This window comes from Chiloscyllium punctatum, chromosome 37 (genome assembly GCF_047496795.1).
Source record: "Chiloscyllium punctatum isolate Juve2018m chromosome 37, sChiPun1.3, whole genome shotgun sequence".
NCBI lineage: Eukaryota > Metazoa > Chordata > Chondrichthyes > Orectolobiformes > Hemiscylliidae > Chiloscyllium > Chiloscyllium punctatum.
This window is the reverse complement of record NC_092775.1, coordinates 13,954,440-13,971,678: the sequence shown is the minus strand read 5'-3', so window position 1 is coordinate 13,971,678 and position 17,239 is coordinate 13,954,440. Positions and strand designations below refer to the sequence as shown.

Below are 17,239 nucleotides of genomic sequence, written 5' to 3'. Positions count from 1 at the left end.
CTCAGAAAAATGAACAGGAAATGACATCACCACAAACACCAGGAACCCCATCCAGGACAAACATATAAATAAAAAGCAGGAGACAACAGCTTCGCCTCACTTGGAGGTCACCACTGATGATGTCACCTAGCCAAGTAATGAAACGTCTGGATATCAAACCCTACAGCTCAGCGAGCAAACCTACACCCTAAACCTCAACCTGAGCTACAAACCTTCACAAACCTTGCAGAGTGCTAAATGTTTTGAGTTATCAGCTTACTAGACACAACTGAGTTAAGACCAAAAGCAGAAAGTGAGGGAAATACTCAAGAGGCCTGGCAGCATCTGTTGATTACAAAACAGAACAAATGCTCCAGGTCAAAATCCCCCACCCCTTCCCCCCACCCCAACAGCATTGTGGGTACATGAGAGAGAACGAAATAAATAGGTTGATGCTAAATTGATCGGATTAGATGGAGCAGATTTAGGAGGAAGCTGATGTGAGCATAAACACTGGAGTAAACCAATGTCCTTTCTCTGCTATAAATTCGATGAAACACCCAGCAGAGCAAACAGCCACATTTATGCAGAAAGGTGAACAGATTGAATGTTTTGACAAATGACAAAGGTTCATTGTCCTGAGAAATACTTGCGTTTCTCTCTCTCTGTTTCTGCACCTGCTTCCTCACCTGCTGATAAGGTTTCCAACATTTTCTGTATTTTCCTACTCTCCACTCTATTCCTAACACACTACTTATTCAATTGCTGCTGAGTGAAATATTGTTACTTAAGTGATTGGCTTCAGATCTTGAGCTAATTTTTCTTTCCATAGCGAGTGGGGTCTCAAACATTCTACCTCTGTGGTTGTCTCAGACTGAGATGCATTTTATTCAGTTTACAGGTCCTCAGACCAATGGAACGAATGGATGTAGAGACTGGCTCCATGCAGCAGGACATACCAACAGTCGACTTGCTTATGCTGTCAACACTGAGCTATGTCAGGCAGTTGGTATTAAATCAGATTAGTTTACGGTATAAACATTGTGCAGCTTACGGGCTGGGCCCAGGATCAAAATAGATTACACTACAAGCTCAGTGTGAATGTCCAGATGGTTTAGTACAATGTGGTGATGTACTGGCCCATATCACTTCACTCACTGACCTACATTAACTTTCAGCCCAGCAGCACCTCAATTTTAGATTTCCTACAGTATGGAAACAAGCCAAATGGCCCAGCAAGTCCACACCGACCCTCTGAAGAGTAACCCACCCAAACCCATTCCCTTACCCTATATTTACCCCTGACTAATGCACTTAACGCTATATGGGCAATTTTGGCATGGCCAATTCACCAGCCCTGCACATCTTTGGATTGTGGGAGGAAACCAGAGCACCCATAGGAAACCCATGCAGACACGGGGCAAATGTACAAACTCCACACAGTCAGTTGCCTGAGGCTGGAATCGAACCCGAGTCTCTGGCGCTGTGAGGCAGCAGTGCTAATCACTATGCCACCGTGCCACACACCTTAATGGGGTGTTCAAAATTCTGAACAGTTTTGACAGGGTAAAGAAGGATATTCTGTTTCCACTAGTTGGCATGTCAATAAGGGTCACAAATTCAATACTGTCAGCAAGAAAGATAGGAGTGAACTGAAGAGAATCTCCCTTACTCAGAGAGTTGTTAGGATTTGGAATGTGCTGCCTGGGAGAGTGATGGAGGTGGATTTCATCTGAGGTTTCAAAAGGTTTCATCTGAGAAAATGATGAAGTTAAAGGATTGCGGAGGCAGAACTAAAGAATGGGACTAGCTGGGTGGATCTTTCTGGGGGCCAGTACAGAACACAATGGGTGAATGGCCTCCTTCTGGGATATGAAATTCCATGATTCTATGACTCACCTCTCCTGCATTTCCCCCTTGAACAACTTGTACAGCTACAGTAGTAAAACATCTCAAGGCACGTCTCAGAGTGGAGACCAAACAAAATTTGATGTGGAGGCAGCAAAGGAGATATTAGACAAAGGGTGGTCAACTATGTAGATTTTAAGGAATGCTTTGAAAATGAGGAGGTGGAAGGACTTTAAGGGAGATCATTCCGGAGCTACAGGTCTGGGCAGTCGAAGGCACAGCCCAAGGTGGAGAGAGACAGGGAAAAAATCAGGAATGCTAAAGAGATCAAAATTAAAGGAGTGCAGCTATCTCAGAGGGCTATGAGGCTGAAAGAGATCACAAAGATAGAGAGGTACAGAGCCACTGAAGGATTCAATCACTAAGAATTTGTGACCCCTACTGACATGCCAACTAGTGGAAACAGAATATCATTCCTTACCCTGTCAAAATTGTTCAGAATAAGCATAATCTTTATAATCTTTTCTTCTATCAAAAATCCCTCATTCCTGGTACCAGTCTAGTAAATTTCCTTTGAACTCTCTCCAGGACTTTAGCATCCTTCAGTAAATAATGTGCCCAAACTAAACACAACACTCTTAATGTGGTCATAGAGACATAGAGTTGTACACCATAGAAATAAACTCTTCAATTTGTCTGTGCCGATCAGATATCCTAAATTAATCTAGTTAAATTTGCCAGCATTTGGCCCTTTATCCCTCTAAATCCTTCAAATTGTTGTACCCACCCAGATGCCTTTTAAATGTTGTAATTGTACCAGCATCCACCATTACCTCTGGCAGCTCATTCCATACACGCACCATCCTCTGCATGAAAAAGTTGCCCCTTGGGTCCCTTTTCGATCTTTCCCTGCTCACTTTAAATCTATGCCTTGTAGTTTTGGACTGGAACATTTCTGTCAACAGCTCCACAGTTTGCTCCCTTATCTCTCACAACAATCTAGGATGCAACCGATCCTGGCCTGGTGACTTCTTTACCTGGAGTGCTATGAGCCTATTGAGCACCTCTTCTTTATCTATCACTATACTGCTCAGGTGCTGAATGGGGGCCTTTTGGGGAGCCATTGTTAGCCAATGGATCTAATAGTGGTGTTCTTGTGGCTGCAATGCTTTAGATTGTAAGATGCTTCTAAAGATGTGCAGGCCAGGGGTGAATTGACCATGATAAAATTGCCCATAGTGTTCAGGGATATGGAGGTTAAGTGCATTAATCAGGGGTAAATGTAGAGTAATAGGGTAGGGGAATGGGTCTGGGTGGGTTACTCTCCGGAGGGTCAGTGTGGACTTGTTGGGCCGAAGGACCTGTTTCCACACTGTAGGGATTCTTTGATCCTATGGTTAGGTCACATCTAGGATATTGTGTGCAGTCTGGAATCCACATTTATAGGAGGGATGAGATTGCAGAGAGGGTACAGAGGAAATTAGCCAGGACGTTTCCTGGGATGGAGGGTTTTAGTTATGAAGAGAGATTGGATAGAAAGGGACTTTCTTCTTTGCTGAAGGGAAGACTGAGGGGGACATATTTGAAATGTCTAAATAGGTTGGATAGGCAGGAAGAAAAATCTCCCCTTGGTAGAGAGATCATCAACCAAGGGGCATCGAATTAAGGTCGAATTAGGCTGTTTAGAGGAGATGTGAGACAATTTTCTTCAGCTAGAGAGGTGAGAATCTGGAACTCACTACCACTAAAGATGGTAGGGACCGAAAACCTTATAATGTTTAAGAGGTATTTAGATGTATACTTAGGATGCCAAGGTATAGACGGCTATAGGCCAAGTGCTGGACAATTGAATTTAAGTAGTTAGGTTGCTATTTTTGACTGGTGCAGACTCGATGGGCTGAAAAGTGTTTTTCTGTGCTGTAAATCTCTATGGCTAAATGCTGAAATAGAGGTAATCATTTGTCTATAGAGAATTGGTGCTTTCTTAACATGGCAATCATAGTAGAAACCAGACAATGGAAAAAAGTGCATCAAAATTTCAGTTACAGGTGCTGCAGGTGAAGCATCTGTGTTAGTCAAGGTAAATGTGATGACCACAGCAGTAGATTCCAAAACAGGATTGATTTTCAATCAGAAAGATAAACAGAAAATATTGGAAACATTGAGCTGGTCAGACTGTATCTGCAGGGAGAGGGTTAATGCTTTTGGACTGTTACCTTTCACCAGGACTGGGAGAACATAGAGATTTGGCAGCTTCTTCACAAGTGTGAAGCTTTGGGAAACATATTAGCTTAGAGCTGAGTGTCCAAATTTCTTTGAGACAAATGGCCAACTGTTCACTTATAAATGTAGTGCAGTATGTTGTAATCATAAAATCTTACTGCACTGATGGAGGTCATTTGGTCCTTTGAAGGAAAGCTCTCAGGTTCGTCACCAGCTCTGCTTTCTTTGTTTTTAAACAATGATTTTTAGTGAACACTTGGATTTTAATTGTGTTTAACTTCTTGGGCGACCACATGTCAACCTGTCGCTGATGCCCTCTGCCGCCCTCCCCTTCTCTTCTGAATGTCGTTTTGACAAATAACTGACATTTATATAGCACCTTTTTGATGCTTCTCTAGGTATCCCATGCCTCTAAGATGTGCGGACGGGAAAAGAGACTGTTCTAAGGACAAAGTGTAATGGGGAGAGGGAGAGAGTTATTAACTGGTAAATACTTAATCGAACAAGAGAAGAGAAAGTGAAAGTGTTGAAGGTGAACCAGGGAGGAGAAACCAGCACAAATCTGTTTGATTTAAATTGGGCCTTGGTTGTTATTGGGCTTGTGGCAGGTTATCCTTCAGAATGGTATTCCAGAAATGACATAGTTCTCCAGCTATGCAATCGAATCATAAAATCCCTGCAGTGTGGAAATAGACCATTTGGCCCAACTAGGTGAAAGTGGGATTAGATGCTGGAGATTAGAGTCAAGATAGAGTGGTGTTGGAAAAGCACAGAAGGTCAGGCAGCATCCGAGGATCAGGAAAATCGACGTTTTGGGCAAAAGCCCTTCATCGGGAATGAGGTTGGAAGCCTCGGGGGTGGAGAGATAAATGGGAGGGGTGGGGCTGGGGGGGAAGGTAGCTGAGAGTGCAATAGGTGGATGGAGGTGGGGGTAAAGGTGATAGGTCAGAGAGGAAGGTGGAGCGGATAGGTGGGAAGGAAGATTGACAGATGGAACAGGTCATGAGGTCGGTGTTGAAGTGGAACGTTGGAACTGGGGTAAGGTTGGGGAAGGGAAATGAGGAAGCTGATGAAGTCTACATTGAAGCCCTAGGGTCGAAGGGTTCCAAAGCTGAAGATAAGGCATTCTTCCTCCAGGCGTCAGGTGGTGAGGGAGTGGCGATGGAGGAGGCCCAGGATCTGTATTTCCTCGGCAGAGTGGGAGGGGGAGTTGAAATGTTCGGCCACAGGGCGGTGGGGTTGGTTGGTGTGGTTGTCCCGGAGGTGTTCTCTGAAGCACTCTGCAAGTAGGTGGCCAGTTTCCCCAATGAGGAGGAGTCTGCATCGGGAGCAATGGATACAGTAAATGGCGTGTGGAAGTGCAGTTGAAGCTTTGATGGATGTGGAAGGCTCCTGTGGGGCCTTGGTGAGGGGGGTTGGTGGGGGTGGTGGTGTGGACACAGGTTTGCAATTCGTGCGGTGGCTGCAGTAGGGGAGGGTGGGAGTGTGGACCTAACCAGGTAGTCACGGAGGGAAGGGTCTTGTGGAGAGAGGAGGAGAACTTCTTCAAGATATTGTAGAGAGAGAGGCCCAACAACGACCCTCTGAAGAATAACCTACCCGGACCCATTCCCCTACCCTATTACTCTACATTATCCCTGACTAATACTCTTAACCTGTACATCCCCTGAACACAACTGGGCAATTTAACATGGCCAATTCACCTTATCTGAACATCTTTTGGGTTGTGGGAGGAAACCGGAGTATCTGGGGGAAACCCACGCAGACACGGGGAGAATGTGCAAACTCCGCACAGACAGTCGCCCGAGGCTGGAACCGAACCCGGGTCCCTGGCGCTGTGAGGCAGCAGTGCTAATCACTGAACCACCATGCCACCGAGCCACTTATTTTTTTTTAAATTCTCTCGAACGTTCCTCAAAAGTGCGATTATTTTTGTGGGGATCAAATAAGGACAGGATTCCACCGGATTCTGAATCCTGATTGAACAGCTGTCAGTGATTCACCATCCAGCTTCCCACATTCAGACTAAATCTGTGGCTTCCTTCTCAAGAAACTCGAAATCTGGTTCTGACCCTGAATCTTCAAGAGAGACCAGAGTGAGAAAATATTTGGTTTTGGTTTGGGGCTGGCTGTATTGGCAGGGTGGGTGGTTCGGATTGCCATGGTGGGGGGTTATTGTTAGTTGTAGTAAGGTGTAGCTGTATATTTTGGTGAGTGGATGGCCTTGGGGGTGTGGGGGGGGAGCGAGGGATGGGTGGGTGGGGAGTGTGTGTTTAGGATGGCTGGGCTGAGAAGGCGTATGAGGGGTAGTGAGCCTGCAGGAGCTGACATAAGGGATTGGTTAACAAGATTATCGAGGCCTGTCCTAATTTATTAAATGAAAGCTCCTGAGCCATTTATCTGTCCCCACTCTGTAATTACAAGTATTATAACTCCTAGAAAGATGAGATCACGTCCTGCACATAATTTGATTTAGACAAAGAATGCATTAGCGATGGGATTGAAATAATTTCTGTGAAGGGTGTTTGGATTTGAAATGAAAGGCAATGTAGAATTTTTTAGGAAGATGAGACTTGGCTTCCTCCTTGATCTTCCAAAAGAATAATTTTGTCCTCTCCATCTTAATCTTACCATTTTATCGAGAAGCTGTTAGAATGATTTTCCCAAACACGTACTTTCCCCCTTCCGGTTTATTAATGTATTTTCTTTACATAATGGTGTGTGTCTGTTTGAGCACCTGATTGCTTTCTGATGTGCCTTCCTTTGTCAGACTTTGCCTCAAGTCTGGCACACAGCCCAGATTTTCGAATCGACATAATGTTCATGGCTATGTTGCCTCTTTCAGTTTAGAAAAGATAAACAGGTCACCACAATCCGATAATGACGCTGATAGGAAACGCTAGACTGAGTTGTTGAAGTGACCCAGTGGCCATGTCAGAACAGGAGACGAGATCCTCCTCAGCTGTTTGGACAAAGTACAACACAGATAAATATGAGAAACTATATTTTGGTAATAAGAATGAGCAGATTGCTTATTACTTGGAAGGTGTGGGTCTCAAAGGGTAGAGGAACAAGACGAACTTGGAGTAAAGCTACACAATTGCACTTCAGATTAACAAGACCATTTTGAAAATGCAAATCAAGAAGGTGGCGTTATTTCTAGTAGGATAGAATTAAAATGTAAGGCATTATACTAAACCCTAGTTAGACCACACCTTGAATAATGTACAGGTAGTTCTGCTAAAGTGCAGATAGTTGCATTCCAGTGAAGCCTCGTTTGATAGAAATTTGCTTAATAAAAATAATGGGGCCTATGGGAGAAGTGGGGTTGGGGCAGACCAACAAAAAAATCACTCACGATCGCTCAAAAATCACCCAAAGGTCTTAACACAAAGCATAGCACAGACTGAATGAAGGTTGAAATCATATTTATTACCAAAACAAAAGTAAATTTAACACCATGCGTTTAAAAAATATAAGAAAGCTGCTCTCTGTACAGTACTTCTCACAGCTATCAGTAGCTGACATGGTGCATGCGCAGGATAGCATGAACATAGGTGAATGTGCAGAATGGTGTGGAGATTTCGCTGTGCACATCGGTGACTACACAGAACAGCATAGAGATTTGGCACGCACAGCGGCACATGCGCAGAACAAACAGCGTGAACTGATCCACACTGGAATCACGCTATTGCCAACAGGGGTAAGTTTCTCCAAAATGCTGTTCCCTAATTCTTCAGCGACATTATAGCCAAATCCTGCTGCCAAAATGCACGTTATCCCAGAACTACCTATACTTTGATGTTATATAAAGGATGTTGAGGCACTGGAGAAGATCCTGGGGAGATTGACAAGTTTGGTGCAGGAAATGCATGAGTACACATTTGTCAGGGAGGAGTTGACAGACTGAATCAATTCTCTGTTGATAAGAAGAAGGCTCAGGGGTCACCGAGTTGTGATTTTTATAGATGAGAAAGGTTTCAGTCATGTGAGTTCTGCTATTATCCCAGCTGGGGGTAAAATTGGACACGTCAGTTTCCAGAGTGAAATCTGGCTTGACAGAACATTAATTTTGTTTTTTTGCAATTTTGTTACCAAGGTGGTCAGTCACTGGACATATTCACAAAAGTCAGTAAATGTGCTTTTGACCAAGGAACGTCAACATTTATTACACACAAAAGGAAACAAAAATCATAAACTAATTTAAATGAAAGATAAGATTATATGAAACACTCATTACAAGTATCAGATATTAAAATTCAACTCTTCTACCCTCACAACAACCTTACAGATACTCAACATTAATGAAGGGTCACCCTCTTTCTACTGAAAGCTCCTTGTTCAGTGATATGGGCTGTTATTGATTTCTTCTCGATAAACCTCAGCTTCTTCAGTTATTGTATCTTCATGAGACCCTTGAGCAAATTGCGAACACAGCTCACTTGTTCCTCAACATTGATTCTTGAAACCCTTTTTCCATGGCTTTGTGTTTTAGGAGCTTTCTCTTACAGCCATTAGCACACTCAGAACTCTCTCCTGCCCTGACTGCTCTGGAGAAACAGGCGGTGAAAAAGAATTATGGTCCATTTATTTTGTACATTTCACAACCTTGAGGTCTTTCAAATCATCTTGCAGCTTATTACCACACTTTCAACTGTGTTCAATATGGCTGGATAATGCAGAGAATTTGTGCACAGCAGGATCCCAGAAAAACCCACATGACTTGACAAGCTATGTTTGATTTGAAGCGATGCCTTTGTTTCAACATTGAGTATTGGTCAGAAAACCTACAAAAACCCACAGCTGTTAACTTTTCAATGATATACTTTGATCTTTTGCCCAAGAAGGCAGGCAGGGCATGAGGGAGAAACTGAGGACTGCAGATGCTGGAGATCAGAGTCGAAAATCGTGATGCTGGCAAAGCACAGCCGAGGAGCAGGAGAGTCGACGTTTCGAGCATAAGCTGTTCATCAGGAATGTGGAGGATGCCCAAGGGGGGGCTGAGAGATAAATGGGAGGGGGGGTGGGACTGGGGGGGGAAGGTAGCTGGGAATGCAATAGGTGGATGAAGGTGGGGGTGATGGTGATACGATGGGGTGGAGGCTGGGTGAATAATTGATCATTTGGCTGAATTTGGACTGAGTTCTTAAAGCAGGTACAAGGGACCAACCAGCTGTCACTATCCTGACTGGACCATGGCATTCTGTTTGCTTTTCAGTGTAATTTTCAGTTCCCCACTAATCCCGCTTACAGATTTTTCATTTATACAAATCTCGGCTCACGGTCCTTCGAAATTCTCCATCTGTTCCCAGTGATTATCTGATTCTCGATCATGTTTGTCTGTTCAAAATATCTGGAACCACAACAGATTTTTCAATGCGCCACTTACTTTAATTGGAGCATGCTGTTTTTTTTCCAGTTGTCTAACTGACCATAATGACCTGGTGTGTTGCCATTGTACCCATCTTGAATTGATGCTGAGGGTGAGGGCACCACAATTGCTCACCCTGAAAGTGTTTTGAAGTCAGTGAAAGAGAGCGCTCGAGAGGGCAATTGCAGCTATGGCACTATGTGAACGTGGGGAGACCGAGATACTTCACTGAAGTTTGGATGTCTGGAAGGAGGCAGTTAAGAGTAAAAGGGCTGAAGCTCTATGTGTGTATTTGTAGTGAGATCATTTCAAGTAGTTTACGTATAGTGCAACATGATTAGTTTTCTTCCCCTTTTTCTGTAACAAACCTTTAGGTTCTCTTGTCAAAACAAAATTGGTAACTTCTTGTTGATATATCTGCTCACAGCAATATGTTCTGACCACCATAGTAAACCAAGTAGTAAAAAACAAAAATACGTGTCGTCTATCTTCAGGGTGGCATAGTGGCTCAGTGGTGAGCACTGCTGCCTTACAGCACCAGGGTCCCAGGTTCAATTCCAGCCTCGGGTGACTGTCTGTGTGGAGTTTGCACATTCTCCCTGTGTCTGCGTGGGTTTCCTTCAGGTGGTCCAGTTTCCTCCCACAGTCTAAAGATGTGCCATTCAGGTGAATTGGCCATGCTAAATTGCCCATAGTGCTAGGTGCATTAGTCAGAGGGAAATGAGTCTGGGTGGGTTACTCTTCAGAGGGTTGGTGTGGACTGGTTGGGCCAAAGGGCCTGTTTCCACACTGTAGGTAATCTAATCTGATCTATCAAAACACTGGGATCTGACTTATCCAGTATCAGCTGCAATAATATCAATTATGTTCCCTTCCCACTCATTTGTCTTGACCGGTTCCCCCATAAATTGATCTGTCCTGTTCACGTCAGTCACTCACTGTGATAACATTCCCACCGCCCTGAGTGAAGACCTTTCCTTTTCTAATTTCCGTTTATATTTCTTGGTGATTGTTGCATTTCGATAGCCTCTAGTTATGCTCTGGCTCACAAAAGGAAACATTCTCTCTGCATTGTTAAGAAGGTCCATGATGCCATTCGGACCCTTAAGGCCACTTGGTAGCGCACTCACCCAAATGGTGTGCTGTGATGTCAAAGGTGCCAAATATATGCCTGAGACTGTAAAACAAAGGGTGGGATAGGGATTATAAATCATCAAATCCCTACAGTGTGGAAGCAGGCCATTTGACCCATCAATTCCACACCGGCCCTCTGAAGAGCATTCCACCCAGACTCATTCCCCTGCCCTGACCCCATAATCTTGCACTTCCCAGGACCAATTCATCTAATCTGCACATCTCTGGATTGTGGGAGGAAACCCATGCAGACATGGGAGAACTTGCAAACTCCACACAGACTGTTGTCTGAGGGTGGAATTGAACCTAGGTCCCTAGCACTGTGAGGTGGCAATGCTAACCACTGAGCCACCACCAATGTCCCATGACACTGTTTTAGACAGGAACAGGAGAGCTCTTCCTAATGATGTGCCCAATATCTGTCTCTCAATTCAATGACAATAAATTATTTGGACATCATCGCAACGAGGACTGTGGGATCTTGCTGTGCATTATCTGATTGCTGAGTTTCCTGTATGGTAGCAGAATCCGCACTCAAAAATGTAATTCATTGACTGCACAGTGCTTTGGGGTGACCTGTGATTATGAAAGGGCCATATATAAATGCAAGTCTCTGTTTTCTCATGGGAATGTCCAGCTCTGTCCCATCCCCACCCCAAACCCCCACCCCAGGAGAATGCTGTAAACTTCCTCTCGAGGGTCAGTGTAAAGTCGACCTGTGCTCAGTGCCCGGTTCGGTCTGCGTCCTTCATCAATCAGTCTGTCCTGGTTATCCCACCTCCCATCCCTCCTTTTATCTTCTCCTGTTGGTCACTGCCCTAATGTCTCATGTGGGTTCGAAGTCAGATTTATTTTTGATAATGTTTCTGTGCGGTACCCTGGGACTTTTGGCTGTGTTGAAGTTGCTGTGGAAAGTTGTTGTTGTAGTTAGTAATCCTTGATTTTTCCAAGACACATTCAGGTAACCGATACCTTATACTCGTCGGATGATCAGTTTTCTGGTGATTCTACAAAGAAGAGAATTATTCCACATCCATCAATGTTTCACCTGCACATCCACCAATGTCATTTATTGTATCCGTTGCTCCCAATGTGCTCTCCTCTACATTGGGGAGACTGGACGCCTTCTTGCATAGTCCTTTAGGGAACATCTCTGGGATACCCGCACCAATCAACCCCACCGCCTCGCACTTTGCCAAGGACATGCAGATCCTGGGCCTCCTCCACAGCTACACCCTCACCACCTGCACGTGGAGGAAGAACGCCTCATCTTCCGCCTCGGAACACTTCAACCCCAGGGCATCAATGTGGACTTCACCAATTTCCTCATTTCCCCTCCCCCAGCTTACCCCAAATCCAACCTTCCAGCTCAGCACCGTCCCCATGACCTGTCCTACCTGCCAATTTCCCTTCCCACCTATCCACTCCACCCTCTTCTCTGACCTATCATCTTCATCCCCACCCCCATCCACCTATTATACTCTTTGCTACCTTCTCTCCAGCCCCACCACCCTCCCACTTATCTCTCCACCCTGGAGGCTCCTTGCCTTCATTCCTGATGAAGGGCTTTTGCCCGAAACATTGATTTTCCTGCTCCTCGGACGCTGCCTGACCTGCTGTGCTTGTCCAGCACCACTCTAATCTACACAGTGAAATGTTTGATCCAGTCTTTCAAATTCTGTCATTTAAACAAAATATCAGAAGAAGCTGTTTCGGAGAGTTGTGATCTACCCAGTAGATTGCTTTGTGATTGTGTGTGCTTTAGTCACTGTCAGGTTCTTACTGGCTGCAGTTATCCCTGTGTATTCAGACACTCTGCTTAATTTCTGCTCCTTTTGTACTTGTGCAGATCCTAGAAGCGATGGAGGAACTCCAAGATGTTCAACTGACTGAGATTAAGCCTCTCCTAACAGATGGGGTAAGCAACTGGCCTGGAGGAGCCTATTTTCTGTTGATAGACTAATAATCAAGAAGCCTGGACTAGAGATCTTGAGTTAGACACAAAAAACCTGCAGATGCTGGAATCCAGAGTAGACAAGCAGGAGGCTGGAAGCACACAGCAGGCCAGGCAGCATCAGGAGGTGGAGAGAAGTCAACATCTCAGGTATAACCCTTCTACAGGAAGGTTTCAAGAAGGGTTACACCTGCAATGTTGACTTCTCCACCTCCTGACGCTGCCTGGCTTGCTGTGTTCTTCCAGCCTCCTGTTGTCTACTAGAGATCCTGAGAACATGCATTTCAATCCTATTGTGACAATTCAAATTCAGCTTTTAAAAGGGATGTTAAAAGGTGTCGAACAGAAAGATGGTACTACTGTGGTAATGTCATTGGGTTCAAAATCTAGAGGCCCAGGCTAAGGCTATAGAGACACCAGCCAAGGAGCCTTCCACATCCATCAAAGTTTTTCCTGCACATCCACTAATATCATTTATTGTATCCGTTGCTCCTGATGCGGTCTCCTCTACATTGGGGAGACTGGACGCCTCCTAGCAGAGCGCTTTAGGGAACATCTCCGGGACACCCGCACCAATCAACCACACTGCCCCATGGCCCAACATTTCAACTCCCCCTCCCACTCTGCCGAGGACATGGAGGTCCTGGGCGTCCTTCACCGCCGCTCCCTCACCACCAGACGCCTGGAGGAAGAACGCCTCATCTTCCGCCTCGGAACATTTCAACCCCAGGGCATCAATGTGGACTTCAACAGTTTCCTCATTTCCCCTTCCCCCACCTCACCCTAGTTCTAAACTTCCAGCTCAGTAACTGTCCCCATGACTTGTCCGGACTTGTCCTACCTGCCTATCTTCTTTTCCACCTATCCACTCCACCCTCTCCTCCCTGACCTATCACCTTCATCCCCTCCCCCACTCACCGATTGTACTCTATGCTACTTTATCCCCACCCCCACCCTCCTCTAACTTATCTCTCCACGCTTCAGGCTCTCTGCCTTTATTCCTGATGAAGGGCTTTTCCCCGAAACATTGATTTCGTTGCTCCTTGGATGCTGCCTGAACTGCTGTGCTCTTCCAGCACCACAAATCCAGAATCTGGTTTCCAGCATCTGCAGTCATTGTTTTTACCTCAAATCCCACCAAGGCAGCTGGTGGAATTTAAATTCAATAGACAATAGGTGCAGGAGTAGGCCATTCTGCCCTTCGAGCCTGCACCGCCATTCAATATGATGATGGCTGATCATCCTTAATCAGTATCCTGTTCCTGCCTTATCTCCATTACCCTTGATTCCACAATCCTTGAGAGCTCTATCCAACTATTTCTTAAATGAATCCAGAGACTGGACCTCCACTGCCCTCTGGGGCAGAGCGTTCCACACAGCCACCATTCTCTGGGTGAAGAAGTTTCTCCTCATCTCTGTCATAAATGGTCTACCCCGTAGTTTTAAGCTGTGTCCTCTGGTTCAGCACTCACCCATCAGCGGAAACATGTTTCCTGCTGCCAGAGTGTCCAATCCTTTAATAATCTTGTATGTCTCAATCAGATCCCCTCTCGGTCTTCTAAACTCAAGGGTATACAAGCCCAGTCGCTTCAGTCTTTCAGTGTAAGGTAATCCTGCCATTCCAGGAATTGACCTCGTGAACCTACGCTGCATTCCCTCAATAGCCAGAATGTCTTTCCTCAAATTTGGAGACCAGAACTGCACACAGTACTCCAGGTGTGGTCTCACCAGGGCCCTGTACAGCTGCAGAAGCACCTCTTTGCTTCTATACTCAATTCCTCTTGTTATGAAGGCCAGCATGCTATTAGCCTTCTTCACTACCTGCTGTACCTGCATGCTTGCCTTCATTGACTGGTGTACAAGAACACCCAGATCTCTCTGTACTGCCCCTTTACCTAAATTGATTCCATTGAGGTAGTAATCTGCCTTCCTGTTCTTGCCACCAAAGTGGATAACCATACATTTATCCACATTAAACTGCATCTGCCATGCATCTGCCCACTCACCTAACTTGTCCAGGTCACCCTGTAATCTCCTAACATCCTCATCACATTTCACCCTGCCACCTAGCTTTGTATCATTAGCAAATTTGCTAATGTTATTGCTGATACCATCTTCTATATCATTAACATATATTGTAAAAGCTGCGGTCCCAGCACGGATCCCTGTAGTACTGCCATTCCGAAATGGAGCTGTTTATCACTACTCTTTGTTTCCTATCAGCCAACCAATTTTCAATCCAATCTAGTACTTTGCCCCCAATACCATGTGCCCTAATTTTACTCACTAACCTCCTGTGTGGGACTTTATCAAAAGCTTTCTGAAAGTCCAGGTACACTACATCTACTGGATCTCCCTCGTCCATCTTCAGAGTTACATCCTCAAAAAATTCCAGAAGATTTGTCAAGCATGATTTCCCCTTCATAAATCCATGCTGACTCTCTCCTATCCTGTTACTACTATCCAGATGTGCCGTAATTTCATCCTTTATAATAGACTCCAACATCTTTCCCACCACTGAGGTCAGACTAATTCAATTTATAAATCTGGAATTGAAAGGTTGTCTCAGTGATGCCATAAAAATGCCACTGCTTATTATAATACTGAATGGACTCACAAACTCTTAACATTCAACTGTACCTGTGTTTTTGTTTTTGCTGCTGTTTACCCATTATTTACTTATCTATGTGACTTGACTCTGTGATCTGCCTGTATTGCTCGCAAGACAAAGCTTTTCACTGTGCCTCGGTACACGTGACAATAAATTCAATTCAAAACCCCTCTGGTTCACTAATCTCCTTCAGGACAGAACATCAGTGTCCTTGCCTGCTATAGCTTACAAGTGACTCCAGGTCCACAGCAATGTCGTTGACTCCCAGTTCCGAAGCAGATTGGCCCTGCCCTCAGTCAAGCACAGTGTGTCTCCTATAAGGCCGGGTGGGTGGGATATCAATGGGCTCTGCTGCGTGAAGTTGGTTAGGATGGAGGCTGGAATGCGTAGCGGTCCCCACCCAATTTGATGCCAACCTGCCACCAGACTGCCGCATGGGAGGACAGAAGATTCCTGCATGGACTAAACAATTGGCAGAAGCATAAGTGAGAATGGAGATGTGCTGAAAGTAAATCCTACAGGGAATTTCAAAAGGCAGATGGGCATTTATTGAGGAAGATTAGCTTGCAGATTATGAAGGAAAATCTGTGGGGTGTGGTAGGATTCCTCTTTCAAATAGTAAGGACAGGAACAATGGCCTGCATGATGCTAAGTCTGTTAATTTGTTCATGTACTACTTTAGGCCTTGAATAACTGTCTCCTTTTCATGAAGGAATGTTTATTACTTCCTTTTTGATATGCAATATAATAGATTTTCCAGTATAGATACTGAGCTAACAATATTGCCAGGGCACAGTGGATTATGGTTCAAATGCAGGTGAATGGGATTAGTATAGTTTGGTGTTTGTTGGTCAGCATTGACATGGTGGGCCGAACGGCCTGTGTGACTGTGTGACTAGGAGTATGATTCTCCTGGTCACATTTCTAGAACTTTCCGGAAAGAACATCAAATTGCTCTCTGTGCACGTGGTTTTGCCCTCTGTGAGTGTTGGAAACCTCTAGTGGCACTTCCTTCATTTTTTAAGTTTCTTGTTGCAGTGAGAGCTCACATTTTGCTACATGGTTGTGGATGGATTTTGGGATCCCCACCGTTTCCAGTATGATGTGCTGGATAAGGGGAGAGGGACATGCGCAGTCCTGTGATGTGCATGTTTATTTAACCCAAGGTGACAGACCTGCCTGGATTTTATGGGACTGCCCTGTATTTGAGGTGTCTTCTGGGTTGCATTGTTTGAATGCAATTTCTCCCATATTTTTGATCTTTGAGCTTTTATGTGTGTACAGTCGATATCTGTGTATGTGGAGTGGACTGTCCGTAAATCCCTCCACACCCACAGGCCTCCCAGAATCCTTTTCATACCACTCCCTCAGGCTTCCCAGAATCCTCTTCGTACCCCCTCCATTAGGCTTTCCAGCAGAGCCTTAGCAGAGAGGAGAGAGAATTTGGAGTTTGGATCACGAAAGGGTGACCACCAGTAAAAAGACAAAGGAAGTGAAGGATACAGCGGTTCAGATTTGGTGAGTGTGGAATTCACAGGGTGTTTGGAGGCTGGAGGAGATTACAGAGACTTTCATTCATTGCTCTTTAGGGGTTCCTATGTCTCTCAATTCTCTACCATTTTGGATTCATTAACTAGTCAATTGTAATTGACCTGTTCCAGAAGTGTGCAGGTTAGGTGGATTGTTCATGCTGAATTGCCCATTGTGTCCAGGGATGTCCAGCTTAGGTGGATTAGCCATGGGAAATAAAGGGTTATTGGGTAGGGAGGTAGTTCTGAGTGCATTGCTCTTTGGAGAGTTAGTGTGGACTCGATGGGCCGAATGGCCTTTTCCACACTTAGGGGTTAGTGTTCTTTAGATAAATCAGCAAATTATTATGGAGGAAATTTGTCATTATCTTAAATTATTATTTCCCTCAAAGAAATTAAAACCTGAAGCAGATTGTGTTTAGTGTGAAGTCAAAAATATACACCAGATACAAATTAAAGAGGAGGGCAAAACTAAAATTATTTCTCATTGCTAACAATACTAATTGGTCCACATATGGAACAAATGCTGAAAATTGAGAATTTTGAATAAAGTCTAAATTATTGTTGGAAAAGATACATATGGTAAGGCT

The 17,239-nt window shown here is 44.7% G+C and overlaps 1 protein-coding gene across 3 annotated transcripts in view; it reads left to right on the top strand.

Moving 5' to 3' along the window:
- The window catches only part of LOC140462881 (protein NDRG3-like), a 131,121-nt gene that overhangs the window by 34,615 nt on the left and 79,267 nt on the right, over positions 1 to 17,239 (top strand). For all 3 annotated transcript variants that reach the window (XM_072556301.1, XM_072556299.1, XM_072556302.1), the window contains one exon: positions 12,405 to 12,473. In XM_072556301.1, the coding sequence (XP_072412402.1) occupies positions 12,417 to 12,473 (57 nt within the window). In that variant the 5' untranslated portion in view covers positions 12,405 to 12,416. The remainder of the gene's footprint in view (positions 1 to 12,404; positions 12,474 to 17,239) is intronic.